We start from the raw sequence: 15,866 nt of genomic DNA, 5'->3' as shown, positions 1-15,866 counted from the left end.
TCTTACAGAGGTTGAGTGGTGGTGGTGATTATTGTTTTAAGAGGAAGTAAAACTAGGCAACCATCCTCTATATTATACTAATCAGAGGGAAAAATGGAAGGGGTCCATCACTTCGAAAAATGAAGGTATCAGCCAAAGGAAGACAAGGGCCACAAAGGGGATGAAAATGGAAGACTCCCTAGGCCTCCATCCGTAATACTGTGGGGATTGGAAAAGAACAAGAGTTGACCAAGTGAGGTCAGATAGGACAGATGAAAGTGAGGAGCCTGGCACAAGTAAGTGGAAGCAATGCTAGGACTCAGCTAAGGGCCCTGTGGTCGCCAACCCACACTCCAAAGTTCGGAGGCCCTGGGGCTTACAGAGGGTGAGCGCGATGCCATTCCATAATGAAGTCATAGACGAGCCAGACCTTGCACACAAGAATTACAAAGAAACTGGAGAATTTGTCCCTCAATGAGTTGACATGCAGATTACGTCTGTTGCCTTGAAGGAGCCTTGTGGTTCCTCCCGTCATTGTCGAGCCAGTGGGACGTGTGGGCAGGCGGGGAAGAAAGTACCTTCCCTTCCACGTGTGTTTCGTTCATGCTAGATATCCTCGTACTTCGTTTCCTCCACCTCCCCTCACTCTTCAGATGTGTGCATGTGTTAACGCGTCTAATGGATGTGACCAATGGGAGAGAGTGGTTAAACAGGTACTGGGTGGTTCTGAGAGCTATACTGATATCTTGCCTGAAATGAATATTTCTGGCCATGAGATACTAAAGATTTTCAGTGTAGAATTTCTAATCATTAGATTGTGAGCCAAAGGCCTGGATTAAATTCCAAACCTCTCCGCAGTGTTCATATGGAGTGAAGGCATATGACGCTGTTGATGGTGATGCGCCCGTCGGATGGAGACGTAGAGCTCTGACGAGGGAAGTACCCCGGCTCGAACAGCTAAATCCAACAGAAAGTGGGCTTAAAGTATACAGTTATACCTATATCAATAGCTATCAAGGCCATTCATCTGTAAAAGTACGTGTTCGGTCGCCAGCGCCATCTGACAGTCAGCGCACAGGCCGCGCTGCATTGGAGCTGCACATGCAATGCCTGTTAGTCAGTTGCAGTGTGCCATAGTACAGTGCACACACAAACGTCCGACATGAGTAGGTAGAAGCCAATCAACCCTGTGATTCTTCTGAAGTTGCTGCGCGAAAAGGTACGCCGGTGCTACACACTGGATAGTGAAGATGTAAGTGGAGTGGAGGATGGGCCATTTGCATGCATGTTAAATGATATCAGAAATACAATGGATCTGTAACAGAACTACATACCGACACATTGGAGAGTAATGGTGACTGTGAGGCGGACGGCGTAGAAGAAACAGCACGAGTATGAGGTTTCCAACAATACCGACAATCCAGCAACGGAAAAAACTACACATGGCAATGATTTCGCTCCTCCATCCCCAAAACGTGTACGAACAAGTGTGATACGGAGTATTGATGACCGAACATTGGACAACATTTATGAGGATTATTATAATCACGGTTACAACTCTTATCAGAAACTAATGAAGCGTTATAGCTGCATTAGGTCGACATCAAACTGCAAGGCAATTTTAGATTATGTGACGCGCAAAAGGTAAGGCCCAGGTCTGTTCAAGGGAAACAAAACATTACTGAAGGCTTTAAGAGAGTCTGTAAAAGCACAATTTGACAGAGATACCATGATGTCTGCTTAAGGCAATTACTTCATGCTGATGTCTGTTTCTCACAATGTGGACAAAGGGATGTATTTGTGGGAGACCAAAACACCATACCAGGAATTATAATCGAGGTAGTGATATGAACATCACTTTGCAAATGTTCCAGATTTTTTTTCCAAACCTTTATGTCGCTTTAACACAGATAGGCCTTATGGTAATGATGGGACAGGAAAAGAGCTAGGAGTGGGAAGGAAGCAGCCATAGTCTTAATTAAGATAAAATGGGAAACAACAGAAAAACATATTCAGGGCTGCCAACAATGGGTTTCGAACCCACGATTTCCTGAAAGCAAGCTGATAGCTACGTGAGCGAAATCAAACAGCCACTTGATCTGTGTGTTCCATAAATCTCAGATTATCCCTATAAGTGTCAAACAGAATTCTGTGGATAAACGTGAGTTTATTTCCTAATGGTATATTGTATTTATTTCTGGTGTTTACTGCCGGGTAGATAAAACTTTCTAGATTTAACCCTCTTCATAATATTCCAGTCATAATTTTCCTTTTTTTCATTAGCTTGTTTATCCTTACAAAATTCTATATACATTAAAAATTTTATCCAAACTATTATATGCATTTTAAATTATCTCTTTGAACTAATCTTATGATAAATACACTTTCCAAAAGAATTAGTGAAACAAGTTTTTGAACATATACCTACTGTATAGAACAATAAATGACAACTAGCAATACTACCAGATAAATTAAACAACACATCATCAATTGATTCTCATTCACTTTTACAAAACAAACTTATAAAACTGTCAAAAAGAGAGTGGGAACAGACGCTCATCACGTGTGATTCTCTTCAGAGTTTCAGAGCTTTAGTATTATGCATGGCCTCCATAAGCCTGTGCATACTTCATACAAGTACACGGAGGTCATCCTGAGGTATCCGTTCCCATTTTTCAATCAGAGCCTGTGCGAGTTCCTGGAGTCTGTGGTGAAACACAACTATGAACACATCTGTCAAGCAAGTATTCAACGGGATTCAGGTCAGGACTCACTGTTGGCTACTCCATCACATGAATGTGAAGCCTTCCCAAGATGTCCCTAGTGTCGCCTGCTACTCGCACCCTGGCACTGTCGTGCGCGAGAAGTAATTCGGGGCCCAACACCATATGCAGCAAAGCCACGTATGACAAGATCTGTACGGCTGTCAAAACTAATGCCACCCCACACCATCAGAGAACCTTGTCCAAATATGTCCGCTTGCTGTACAAAATTTGGCAAGTAATGCTCACGAGGACCTCTCCATACATGTACACGGCTACCACTTTGAGTCAGAGGCAATTATGACACATCTCTGAACAACATAGCTCTCCAATGGCAAAGTTCCTCATTGACGTGGTTATGGGCACACAGAAAGCAAGTTGCTGAACATTGCCACGTTAAGCAAGGCACTTGAACAGGTCGTCTGGATCATACATTCATATGTTTAACACACTTACTCTACCTTGTCAATACATTTAACAATTTACCGCCATTGACATCCGTACATGTTTTGAGCAGCTTCAATTGCTCTCTTCTTCAGCGGTGTTCTTGGACTCGTTACATATACATATAAAACTTCAAAACCCTAACTTTGCCCCATTAACATAATTTTAGATATCCATAAAACTATTGAAAAAATTTGATTAAACAATCTAAAATTTTAACATACGCCAACTTACACATCATTTTATTATTTTATTTCCTTATAGACAAGAACTGATCTGATGTTTGATCTCATAAGGAGAGACAGTTAAAGAAACCTCTTAGCATAAAAGCCCAAGTGTACTCGAGATTTTATATATATTATTTATATAAAATAAAAACCCAAGTATATTCAGGAATGTCAGTCACTGATCAGTACCTAATTTAAACGCCTGAATATACTCGTTTCTTTTTGTTTTTCAGTATTTCTGCCAGATATTTACAAAATTAATACTTCGGGTTCCTATTTTTTACAAAAGATGTCTCTGTATACTGTAGTCGATGTTGGAAACTCAGGCAGCTCGTTTTTGCGGCTTTTCCGTATTTGTTGCTATCTAAGTGCACTTCGTCTGTTAGATAAAAACTGAAAGTGAAGAAGAGTTTGACATTGAGTTTAGTGAGTCTGATGGTTCTGTCTGCATGATGCTAGAGGGAAAAAGCCATGAAGGGAATCTAGGTACATGTATTAGGAGTGTGATGAAGCATTGTGTGTAAATCCTTGTTTTACAGCATTTCACACAGCCACAAACATATGAACAATGTCTTTCTTGTACAGTATTGAGTGTCATGTTATCTTACTTGCCATCTGCCATTTAGGTTAAAAGAAGAATCCATAAAAATATCACGAGTATACTCTGGATTTTCAAACAGGCATTTTTCAATGGCTTATATTTCACTGTTAAGTTTGCAAAAATTTTTCATTGTTACCACTGTCAGTGTTTTTTAAAAAAGAGTTCATTTTAACAATAAAAAATTAGGTAAAAAAACACAATTTCTTAATAATTGCTATGTTAAGAGATTAATGAGGCAAGATTAGAGTTTTGAGCTTATATATATGTAACAAGTCCAATAATATTTTGGTAATTTATGCCATTGAAAAAGAGAGTAATTTAAGATTCTCTAAACAATAAACTGTCAAATGTATTGACAAGGTGGAGTAAGTGGGTTAAATATATGTATGTATGATTAAGTTGTAGTCAACAAAGACCCAATTAGTTGACCATTATGGTTAAAATAATTAATTCACGTTGCCTGCATCTAAGTTCCTTTGCATTAACCTGTTTTTTACAGTCTGATAAGTTATCATGACTCCTGTTGCCCTTCTGAAGTCCTTTTTCAGTTCTTTGGCACTGGCAGTATGACAATGCAATGCCGAAATGAAGAGATACAGGCCATTATTTTAGGTTGCAATGCGTTGATGCATATACCAAACCACTTGTTGTACTGGACCATCACATTGTGTCAATTCTATAACCAATATATGGCAGGCAAGTAGACACTGAAGTCCTCTGCAATACAACAATGAGCTGACCCTTCCTGGATCGAAGTGACTAGTACTTCATTAAGATGTCTCATTGTAAGTGGTTTAGATACAGGAGGAATGACGTCAGCCTGCCTACCTCGCTAGGACACATGGGTATCCATTTTGTCTAGAGAGGTCTCCTGGCACTGCACTGCAGAGCAGGGCAGTATGACTGAGATGTTTCCTACTGTGAATACATAAGGTCTAACTTGCACTAGCTGTGCATACCGGACATTAAAAACATGTTCTGCTAATTCTCTTGGACAATGTATATTCTCAAGTCATACGCCTCAGCAATGTAGATTCTACAGTCAAAAATATCTGACTCCTTGGCTCCATACAACATTAGAAAATTATGATGAATGCATGCCCAGAAATGGATGCAGGCAAAAACAGAGTTCGGAGTATCTACGATGGCTAGGAAGGCAAGCGTTACAGCAATAACAAGAAGGACAAGGATGACCTGGAAAATGCAGATGGTTCTGGCTATGGTGCGGGTATGTTCTGAAAAGAACAATCAACTAGGATAAACCTCAAAGCCTGTTTTCTGAAAAAATATTATTTTTGAAAATTAGAAACACTTCTCTCAGAACAATGAAACCTGAACTTTCTACAGATTTACACAGAATAACATAAATTTTGAATAGCTTGAACTCAGTATTTTAGTTACGATTAATAATTAATACCGTATAAAGTATTTTGAAACCTATCTTGATAAACGAAAATATACTTTTAAATTCCTAATTAAACCAAAACTAACAACACAACTGTAGATAAAATTCTTCCCAAAATAGGAAAATTTTAAACTACAAGCCTACTTAGAAATTTAGCTTATGTAGCAATTTAAAAGAAAATAAACTTCCAAGATAAGAATGAGATCAAGGAATTTTGAACTCACTCTCTTCATGTGATATACTATTCACTGAATGTAGCCTCACAAGATGAATGTTTGAATGATCCAGGTGACCAAACGTTTTCGGAACAATGTGGACACTGAAATTTCTTTCCCTTCCTATGAACCAACACGCGATTCGTAAGAACCTATCTTTGAATGAACATCTTTCCACATACGAGACAAGCATGCTCCCGCGCTCTCGTGTGCATGATAATGTGAGATTTCACAGGTGATCACTTCAACTGAACTTCTCATTGCATTGCGGACATTAGAATCACTTTTCTTTAGAAAGTGTAACAATATGCTTTCCAGACCTGAACAGTCGCAGAAATCACGGGAACAAATCTTAAAAATATATTTTTTCAAAACGTTTGGACATCAGTGTTCACTTTCTTCCTTGTGCCTACGGACATGAATCTTCAGATGATCACTACGACGGAAGTTCTTTTTGCAATGGGGACACTTGAAATCCTTTTCATCAGAATGTACAACACAGTGTTTGTTTAAACCAGATTTATTACGAAAGCTTCGTGAACAAATCGTACACGTGTATTTTTTTGACTGAATGTGACTACGAAGATGAATTTTCAGCATAGCAGGATTCGCAAAATGTCTACCACACACAGTACATAACTGATCCTTATGTTCCTTCGTATGATGCACCGCCACATGCAGCTTCAAAGAACTCTTTCGAAAATATCCTCTGTAACATTCCGTGCATTGGAAAGGCTTCTCGTCCAAGTGTGTAACTAAATGATCCTTCAGAGAACCTTTTTCAGAGAATTCCCTTAGACAAATGTCACATTTGAAATCCTTTTCCTCTTTATGTACAGACATATGTCTAAGAAGGTGATATTTCCTCGAAAACCATTTATCACATACAGTACACCTGAAATGTCTGATTCCAGATGAGATTATATTGTTAGGAGCTTCAAGATCAGGACATTTGTCACTTTCATCCCTGAAATGGAATTTAAAACAAAATACCAGAAATTAGCATGTGATTTCAGATAAATACCATGCAGAAGTAACTGGAAATAGAAACAGCTACAGAAACTCAAAAGTAAAATAGGTCCCAACAGTATTTAATATCGCTGAACGAGCATACCCAACAGACAAGGGCATCAATTCCTTACTGCTCAGGAAAGAGAGCATGTCCCAAAATGCCCATAATAAGAAAAGTCTATATTATGTTAGCTTAAGGTATTGCTGCAACCAATCATAGGCGAGCCTGAAGCCCCCTTTGCCATAACTCCGTGACCTCCTTTCAGGCCTTCCTGGCGGCATCAGAAACAAATCTTAGGTGTGACCAAAGTATTTGCCTCCCAGAGATTTCCAGCAGTTCCTACTTTCGTGAAGTATCTGCAAGAGCCAGCCTCCCTACAAAAGGCATGCCAGAGTAGCTCCAGCAGTTCAGTATGAGTTCAGAGAGGTTGAGAGCAAGTCCTGCCAGCAACCTTGATGGTTCAGCTCTGCAAGCGACAGCACTATGCAGTGAGTGCTGAGTGTGAACTGATGAAACATGGCAGCAGAGCGATGAGGGAATACGGAATTAGAGACTGCTATAAAGAATAGTCTGTGACCCATGAAGAGAATTGTGAGATTGTGTGTGCGCAAACTGTGACACAAAATTCTACAGTTCAAGTAAGTGAACTGGGTGTAGTGTAACTATTGCAGCTTGCGTTATACTTTAGTACTGGTGTGACCAAACAGTGAGTGTAATTGTGTGCCTGTGTAAGTGATTATTCCAGTTGGCTAATAAATCTTAGAGTAACGCTACCAGCCATCTATTTATCTACATACCATCCAGCCATCACGTTACAGTAAGTTGAACAGTTTGGTATTGAGGGCACATGCAAAAGTATACCATATTAATCGAAAGCCACCGTGGTTGTTTTAGAGTCAGTCATAATGTTATTCAGAATTCCTAAGTTTTCAAATAATTACTTAAAACATCGCAATCTTTAATTTAAGGTATCCACTTCCACGTAATCAACAGGTTAACATTTTCCAATCCAACGTCAAGGTGACCTAAACACCATGGTTTATCATAAGTGGTCCAACGTCGATGACACCTCGACATTATGATATACAATCCTTTAGGGAACCTGAATTATTTGTCCCGAACGAGTTAATTTATAATACCAATGTAAGAGGTCCGTTACTGGACATTATAAATTTGTCAACATTTTGCCCCTGTGTGCTAATTTGGGCTCACCAATAGGTAAATAGCTCACCTACCAAGATGCATGGCTAGTGCATACCATGCAGGCCACTGCATAGGGTATTTGAAGCTACTGGCAGTGCGAATTTACTATGAGAGACTTTGTCTATATCCATATCATGTGTGAGCCTGGCAAGCTTCAACATTTTCAAAAGAGACAAAGTCTCTCATGGTGCATTGGGAAGTGTGAAAGGCACAGAATCACTGGGCAAATACAGAAGAAGAAACAACCCTCTATAACAACTTCTGTATTCATCTCATTCTTTTATCTCTTTGAGTTTCCTGTTTTTATCTGTCTTTACCTCGCACACCTTTCGGTCTGTATAGACTGGGCTTTTTCTTTCACATAATACACATCACTGGATATTGGTGTATTCTCAAAGACATACAGGAATAATGAGCTCACCTATTTATTGTGTCGATGCAAATTTCTCGGTCAATGTCACCACATTCTGGGTACTCTACTTTGATGGTCTCTTCTACCTAAAAAAACAAAAGTGTTTTGATGAAAATGCAAGTATAAAGAGGATATTGGATCCATGAATAATAATATCATTTGTTTTAATGTCCCTTCAATGATATTAAATGTTAAGTGACAGCAGAATGTTAGAATTTTGTCTGATTGGAGATCCTTATGGCATTGGAAGTAAACTACACTGATAACTTCATTTAAAACACATTAAATGTTGCCAATCTCAGCCAGGAATCAAACCCCATGTTATGAAAATAGAAGAATGACTACCACACTGTCACACAGAGTTGGATTGAATTAGTGACCAGCAGACATTTTGATAAAAAGGTGGTAGAGATGATTATCGTTTCAAAGTTATCCTCAACCTGGGGATGACAATGAATTAGGTTGAAACTTAAGTTCATGAATTGGAGAAATCTGTGGTAAAATTTACATCTCAAACTTACCGTGCGATGACTAAACACCACATCTCTGTTGCTACAATTAAATATCTGCGTACCAACTTGATGTTGGTTCCCCAAATGATAAAGCCGTCTCCTCAGCATAGTGCAACTATACTTTTAATTTATGACAATAGTATATATACAATGACTTTACACAAAACTCGCATGCTGCTGCATGACTGCCATTATTTTCTCTGAATGTGATCACTGTTAATTTAAACTGTGCAAGGTAACTAACTGCTGTTTCTCTTAACCATCACTAACCACTATTCACTTAGATATGTAAAAATAATTAGCATAGAGACTGGTGTATGTTATAGAACAAGACTACTTAAACAACTTATAGAGAATCTTTTTTTTTTTTTTTTTTGCTAGGGGCTTTACGTCGCTATTATAGAGAATCTGTCACCAGGGTGACAGCCCTCAATGCAAATCAGTTGTAAATTTAAAGAAATTAAAAAGCAAATACAAACCTCAGCACAGTTCCTAGTAGCATACTAGTAAATCGAGTGCCAAATATAAACCAATATTATGTGTAGCTTGCCCAGTTGAGCAGACTCATTAATTCAGTGTAGCCACTTGTGTTTCTCAGTTGCTGCATACAAACTGATGACTGACCGTTGAAACAATAGAGCTCCAACTAGACAGGCCTTGTTAAATGTAATCAATTCTTTTACAGAAAGGAATTTTACATTTTATTTAATTCACCACCACTAGACTGCAGTTGCCTATGCATTCAAAATCACAGGTTCCAGAATGCACCAGCTACATTATGTATTTTTGACATAGTTACATTTGTTGTAGGACCTTAATGTAGACTTAGTGCGTTTTCAAAGAAATGTTTTGAAATATCACGATGAAACTAAGCATTACATCAAAGCAATTGTTTCGTTACTGGAAGCTAGACGATTTAGTGAACAGAAACAGTAGAGAAATTGGTAGATATGTCAACTAACTAAAGTGTGGCCGCTGAAAGTCCCATCACAGAAGGTTATGGGCTACAATCCATTCATCGGTGCTGCAACCTTGAGGACGGCTTTGTACTTCCGTACCGTCTAGTCATGGCACACTGCACACTGCTGTGTGCATATTCATGTGTTATAATAATAATTTTATTTGCTTTACTTCCCACTAACTACTCTTATGGTTTTCGGAGACGCCGAAGTGCTGGAATTTCGTCCCGCAGGAGTTCTTTTATGTGCCAGTAAATCTACTGACACGAGGCTGTCGTAATTGAGCACCTTTAAATACCACCGGACTGAGCCAGGATCGAACCTGCCACGTTGGGGATAGAAGGCCAGTGCCTCAACCGTCTGAGCCACTTAGCCCAGCCATGCATTATTCAATAGATGAATGTTACGTTTAAAAGTGCCTGTCTCACCGTAGCTTTTTAAGTTTCTACAACCAGACATTGTATAAGGAACTAAATTCAAAACACACTGAAGACAGTAAACTTTTACATAATCATAGCAGGAAAGCTATGTAAATTTTTATTTCCCCCCAAATTTCCATTTACTGTAGGAATTAAGGGTGGGAAAATTTACATGGGTAAATATATTACTCTCCATATTTCAACCACATATACCACTCGGGTTGGAAGAGAACAAATGCTGGTCAAGGGACATTGGATGGAGAAAGGTGAAACTAAGGAGCTGTCGTTCTGTCGGTTCTACTCCATACCACAAATTTGCAAGTCCCTGGGGAAAATATGAGGTGATTAGGAATTAATGAAAGAAGAAGTTAGACACTTTTTATTTATTAACCTCCTTGATATTACATTTTCTGATTGAAACAAAAGAAATTTGGTATCTGAAATGTTTGAGTAAGGTATTAAGAGCATATTTTCAAGCATGTTCCATACAACCTATCAAAGACATTTGCAAATTATATTTAGAGACTAGTTTACAAGAAAAAAAAGTCATCTTACCTCAGAAAAACTCGGTTCTACCTTTGGCATGACCAGAAGCACCTCTTCTGGCTCATAATGTACAGGGGAAGTGCATCCACTGAGTTCCTGGTCAATATAAAAGTTACGAATATTATTTAGGCAGGTCAGGTGATCAGAGCTCTATGCAACCAAATTAGCAAGAAATTAATAGATCCAAACATGATGAAAACACACCAAAATTGTACATGCTTAGCTCTTGTTACATGGTCTTGAAGATATGATTTCAAAAGAAAAACTGAGTGCAATGGCATGAGGCAGCTGCAGTAGATTTCTCTTTTTAGCTTTTTCCTTCCTGATTAGGGTAGAAATTTCCCAATAGCTTTGCTGACACTCTGTCAATAATACCAGAGAGCAAAATAAGACTAGTGAAGCTGTCAGATATATTATCCTTGCACGACCCTCTGCCGAGTAAAGAAATGCAAAGGCCTGAGCTTCAACTTCAACAAGAAGCATCAGAAGGCACTAGTGAGATTGCTTCAACTGATGAAGAATTTGACAAGGAACTTCTCTCTGCTCAGGATGAGAACAGAGATGTCGTCGGTAATATTTAAGCTGACATTCTTCGGTGGAATTAAACTCTTATTAATGTAATTTTTTGCTAAGTACAATCAGCAAAATTAAGAAAAATAATGTAATCTTATTTTCATTAAATACACATAACCTGTAATTATTACAGTCCTTTTCATGACTGTTGTCTGTACAATTTATGGAAAAATTATATCAGGACATTTTTGGAATTTTAGTAATAAAATATGAAAGAAAAGAGTTTAAATATTTTAAAAGTTAGATATTTGAAACAAACCATTTTATTTTATCCTGTCTTTAATCTGCTGTTTTTTTAAAGAGGAATTGCTCAATGTAAGTTGTATTTTCTAGCAGTAGGAATTTAACTTACATCACATGAGGATTCTTCACTATTCTTCAAAAGTTGTTCAGTTTTGATGGTTGAGGCCAAACCAACTTCCATAGCCTGTACAACACAAAATAAAAAATTATTAGATTAAAATTGTCCTTACAACTTCTCGATATACAGTGACCTTTCTGAATAGTGGTTTAAACAACCTTGATTGTAGAGGCAACAGCCTTTTCTTCTATGGGTCAAAAGCTTCATTCCTTTTTTTTTTTTTTTTTTTTTTTTTTTTTTTTTTTTTTTTTTTTTTTTTTTTTTATCCCAGTAAATATATCTATTCCGACATCAATGTGTTTGCCAATTGACTTCTAGGTTTCATAAATATTACCAATCAGCTTAAAAATATAAACAACGTTAAGTTTAAAAGAATGCTGTCTGAAAGAAATTAAACAATAAGCTTCCCATACAAACAGTCCCACATTTTTTCCACCAAGAATTAATTACAACTGGTATGCTATTCTTTATGATAGTGTTACCTTTGAGTTGTTATTATTTTTGTTTATTATTTTCTAATTAATTTTCCTCTTGTTGGTTGTCATTTTTATTATTATTTTTTTTTGCTAGGGGCTTTACGCCGCACCGACACAGATAGGTCTTATGGCGACGATGGGATAGGAAAGGCCTAGGAGTTGGAAGGAAACGGCCGTGGCCTTAATTAAGGTACAGCCCCAGCATTTGCCTGGTGTGAAAATGGGAAACCACGGAAAACCATTTTCAGGGCTGCCAATAGTGGGATTCGAACCTACTATCTCCCGGATGCAAGCTCACAGCCGCGCGCCTCTACACGCACGGCCAACTCGCCCGGTGTGTCATTTTTATTATATGACCATTTACAGTTAATGATTTCTCAAAAAGTTAGGGTTACGGTTCATCCTGTCTGTGAAAGAAATACTTCAGGTCATGGTGTCACAAAAATTCATGTGTGTTTTGAAGTCTCAAAGTCTTACTGTTATTGTATTTCTGAATTTCTTTCCGCTTGACAACGTATAAGTACACAGCAACAATTTCTGTATCTTTACAGTGATCAGAAAGCTACTTGTTTCATAATCAGTATCTTAGGTTACCACAGCTGATATTAACACACAGTTACGCAGTGAGGTAAACAATGGATATTCAGCAATATATACCCTGCCTGATGAGTATCTATACATTTTTTAATTAAAATGGGTTACTTTGAAAATGTTTCTTTTAATATATCTTTTAACTACAAAAATCAACATAGTTTGCATAGTCAAAATTGACTTTCAACCTATCAAGTTGTGACATGTGCATATGGTACGTGTTGAAGAGATGTTAAGTACTGAACAGAAATGGCCAACCGGATACCAGTGGGATCCGAACCCACAACCTTCCGATTTTGCGTTGGTTGCTCTATCACTGAACTTATGGTGGCCTAGGTAAATATTTGTTCTGTTGGAAAGGATCTAAGCTACAGGAATGTTGTGGGTCCGGATCCCAGTTGGCCATATCTGTTCAGTACTTAACATCTCTTCAACACATACTATATGTATATATCATGACCTAATAGGTTGAAAGTTGATTTTGATTACAACGTGATTATGAAAATTCAATATTCATTGTAGTTTACATCCTTTTGATTTGTAAAACATTATGGATATAAAAACGGATGGTTTTACAGAGTTACTGATGCATGCATATTGACACTGCACAGATTTCATGTCCGAGTTCTAGTCAATGGTATTTAATCATAAGTTACTAGAAACATGAATGCAGCCAGAATGATTGCTGGTACAAATAGATGGGAACATTGGCAGTCGGGTGCTCAGGACATAAAGGCTAAGTTAGGAATGGACTCGAAGGACACGTAAACTGCTTTGGTAAGGGAGTAATGTGAGACAAATGGAGGAGGATAGGTTTCCTAGGAGAATCATGAACCGCCGTGCAGGGTATGTGAAGTAGTGGGGGACCAAGACGACAAAGGTTAGATTTTGTTTCTAATGATTTAAAGATAAAAGAGATATCGAACTAAATGATGCCACAGAGCTATTTACAAATAGAGCATAGTGGAGGTGTTCAGTAAATTCACAGAAAATTGCAGACTGAAACCTGAAAGGTATAAGAGTCTATAAGGAGATGCATGTATGTAGGGTCTATGTATGAATGTAAAAACTACAAATGTTAGGCTCCAGGCTTATTAATAATAACTTAAGAACTAATTTATACAGCCCCAATTTATCATTCCAATATTCTTTGTCAAAATTAGGTACAGCATAAAAATTGTGGATGGCAGTGCTTAACCCCACAGCAGATGAAAGATATAACAAAAATGTGATTATATATATTTTACGAAATGTGTCAGTTTTAACCCTATGACAGAAAATGTGTCTCACCGAAAGCAACATAACGGAATGCCTACCTCGACCAAAGATCGTATATTTCAACACCGAAACTGCTTAATCACGTTGCTCTAAACGAAATGCTGTTCCTAAATGCAATCGACCGACTTCTCTAGGATCCCACACCAGTAGGTACGGCTAAACAATAAAAAATTGAACAATTTTTCTGTTCCGAAATCTTTCGTTTCCTCGGACCCATTGAACGTTTTGAAACCGAGTATTAATTACATACTTTCGATAAACGAAAGCTTTGAATTACAGTACATTTGACCTAATGACAGACCTGATTAATAATACCCACTTCACAAATAAATAGACCATGCGTGTAGATGTCAGTCATCTCCGTACAGACCATGAAGGCCCGTGGAGGGGTGAAAGGTAAAGGGTTCCACTATCCGTAACATGGGTACTTCATGGGGTGGAGTGGTTTGCTCTACGCCCGGCCATGCGTGTAGATAATAACAGGATATTTGAGGTGATCTTACTATTACTTTACAAGCCCTTGTGAACGACTGACAATAACATTAACAGAACATCGTCCCAATATGTAACTATAGTATCTACATGTGCTGTTTTTATTTAGAAATACTGCCTTCCAACGTAGGTAGCCTGTAATACTCATAAGTATGTTAAAGAACAGTGTGAAATACGTAAAAAATGCAATTTGTATCGATGCTACAGTTTAATATTTACCATTTTCGTCTAATCCGTCAAATAATAACCTCCACAAATTAAGATGCCCGCGGGGCAGTGTTGCCCAAGGCCCAAGGTGGCAATTGGCAATTAGTATGTGTAGGTGTTGCCAACACTGCAATGTAATTAGTCTAATTACCCACTAAACGGTTGCTACGAAACTACCTGGTCCTTCTCCTTACGTCGCAATAGGCCTACCCGGACCTGCATACCACGGCAATATGCCACTTATGTAGGCTACAAAAAATATTTCATTCAGGAATATGCTAATGCCATCTACCGGCTGTAACCATTAAGTGATCTCAAGAAGAGGAAAAAGTCGGGACTAAATATATCTAGATTTCTACGGTACCAGTGGCATGACAGAAAGAGCAGTGGCGTAGATACGACCTTCCCTTGGGGGAGGGGGGAAGCGGTATGAATAATAATAATAATAATAATAATAATAATAATAATAATAATAATAATAATAATAATAATAATAATAATAATAATAATAATAATAATAATAATAAACAGCATGAAGTTCCAGTAATACTGAAGAATAGATTCCCAAAACGGGGACATAAGAAGTCTGAAGTTGTTTGTATTTATTGTATAAATGTATATGTTGTAATTATTTCTGTTGTAAATATTTGTACATATATGTACCTGTTTTGCCTGCTGCCATTTCTTGATGGATACAGTACTTTTGTATCCATCTCTTGGCACAGGCCAGAGTAAAGTGTAGCTTTCACCGAAGTCCCAGTCTCATCCATGGCTGTGACAATATGGAAGCTGCTGGGGTATGGGTGGTGCTGAGTAATGGCATTCAGAGCACAACTAGTGCATCTGAGTGTTATGAAGGGTGTTGCTCATAGGGTCAGTCGTGCTGCAATAGCACTTTCTGACCCAGTGAGGAAAGCAATGGCAAACTACCTCACTCCTCGTCTTGCCTAGTACGCCTCATTTTGGTGCTGCCATTGGTTTTTGCGGTTTCCTTATAACCGCATAACTTTTGGTGGTGCTATTTGAGAGGATCCAACCAGCCTCTGGGCTGATGACCTAACAGACAGACAGATATGTACCTGTAGTTTCATAATCAAGAGGGTGACTCCTTGCTTAGGCCGAGTCAGCCCATTATGTTACTGGCACAAGCCGAGCCTTCCTAAATTGATAATAATAATAATAATAATAATAA

The 15,866-nt window shown here is 38.1% G+C and overlaps 1 protein-coding gene across 1 annotated transcript; it reads right to left on the bottom strand.

The window, feature by feature from the left end:
• Positions 1-5,590: 5,590 nt before the first annotated feature.
• LOC136882108 (gastrula zinc finger protein XlCGF7.1) lies at positions 5,591-14,851 on the bottom strand. The gene is made up of 5 exons (XM_067154633.2): positions 14,687-14,851; positions 11,622-11,696; positions 10,706-10,792; positions 8,270-8,346; positions 5,591-6,600 (listed from the first exon to the last, which is right to left on the bottom strand). The coding sequence occupies exons 1-5, from the start codon at positions 14,687-14,689 to the stop codon at positions 6,018-6,020; spliced, it is 825 nt and encodes a 274-aa protein (XP_067010734.2). The 5' UTR covers positions 14,690-14,851; the 3' UTR covers positions 5,591-6,017.
• Positions 14,852-15,866: the final 1,015 nt, after the last annotated feature.

Source organism: Anabrus simplex, chromosome 10 (genome assembly GCF_040414725.1).
Source record: "Anabrus simplex isolate iqAnaSimp1 chromosome 10, ASM4041472v1, whole genome shotgun sequence".
In the NCBI taxonomy this organism is placed as follows: domain Eukaryota; kingdom Metazoa; phylum Arthropoda; class Insecta; order Orthoptera; family Tettigoniidae; genus Anabrus; species Anabrus simplex.
Note: the sequence above shows the minus strand (reverse complement) of the source record. Positions and strands in the feature narration are given on the sequence as shown.

Excerpts from the sequence above, each read along its gene's own strand:
- LOC136882108 (XM_067154633.2), bottom strand. Across the intron at positions 10,793-11,621 it reads GTGAAGAATCCTCATGTGAT|GAACTCAGTGGATGCACTTC; the intron begins GTAAGTTAAATT and ends TATATTGACCAG. Across the intron at positions 8,347-10,705 it reads TAGAACCGAGTTTTTCTGAG|GTAGAAGAGACCATCAAAGT; the intron begins GTAAGATGACTT and ends TTGTTTTTTTAG.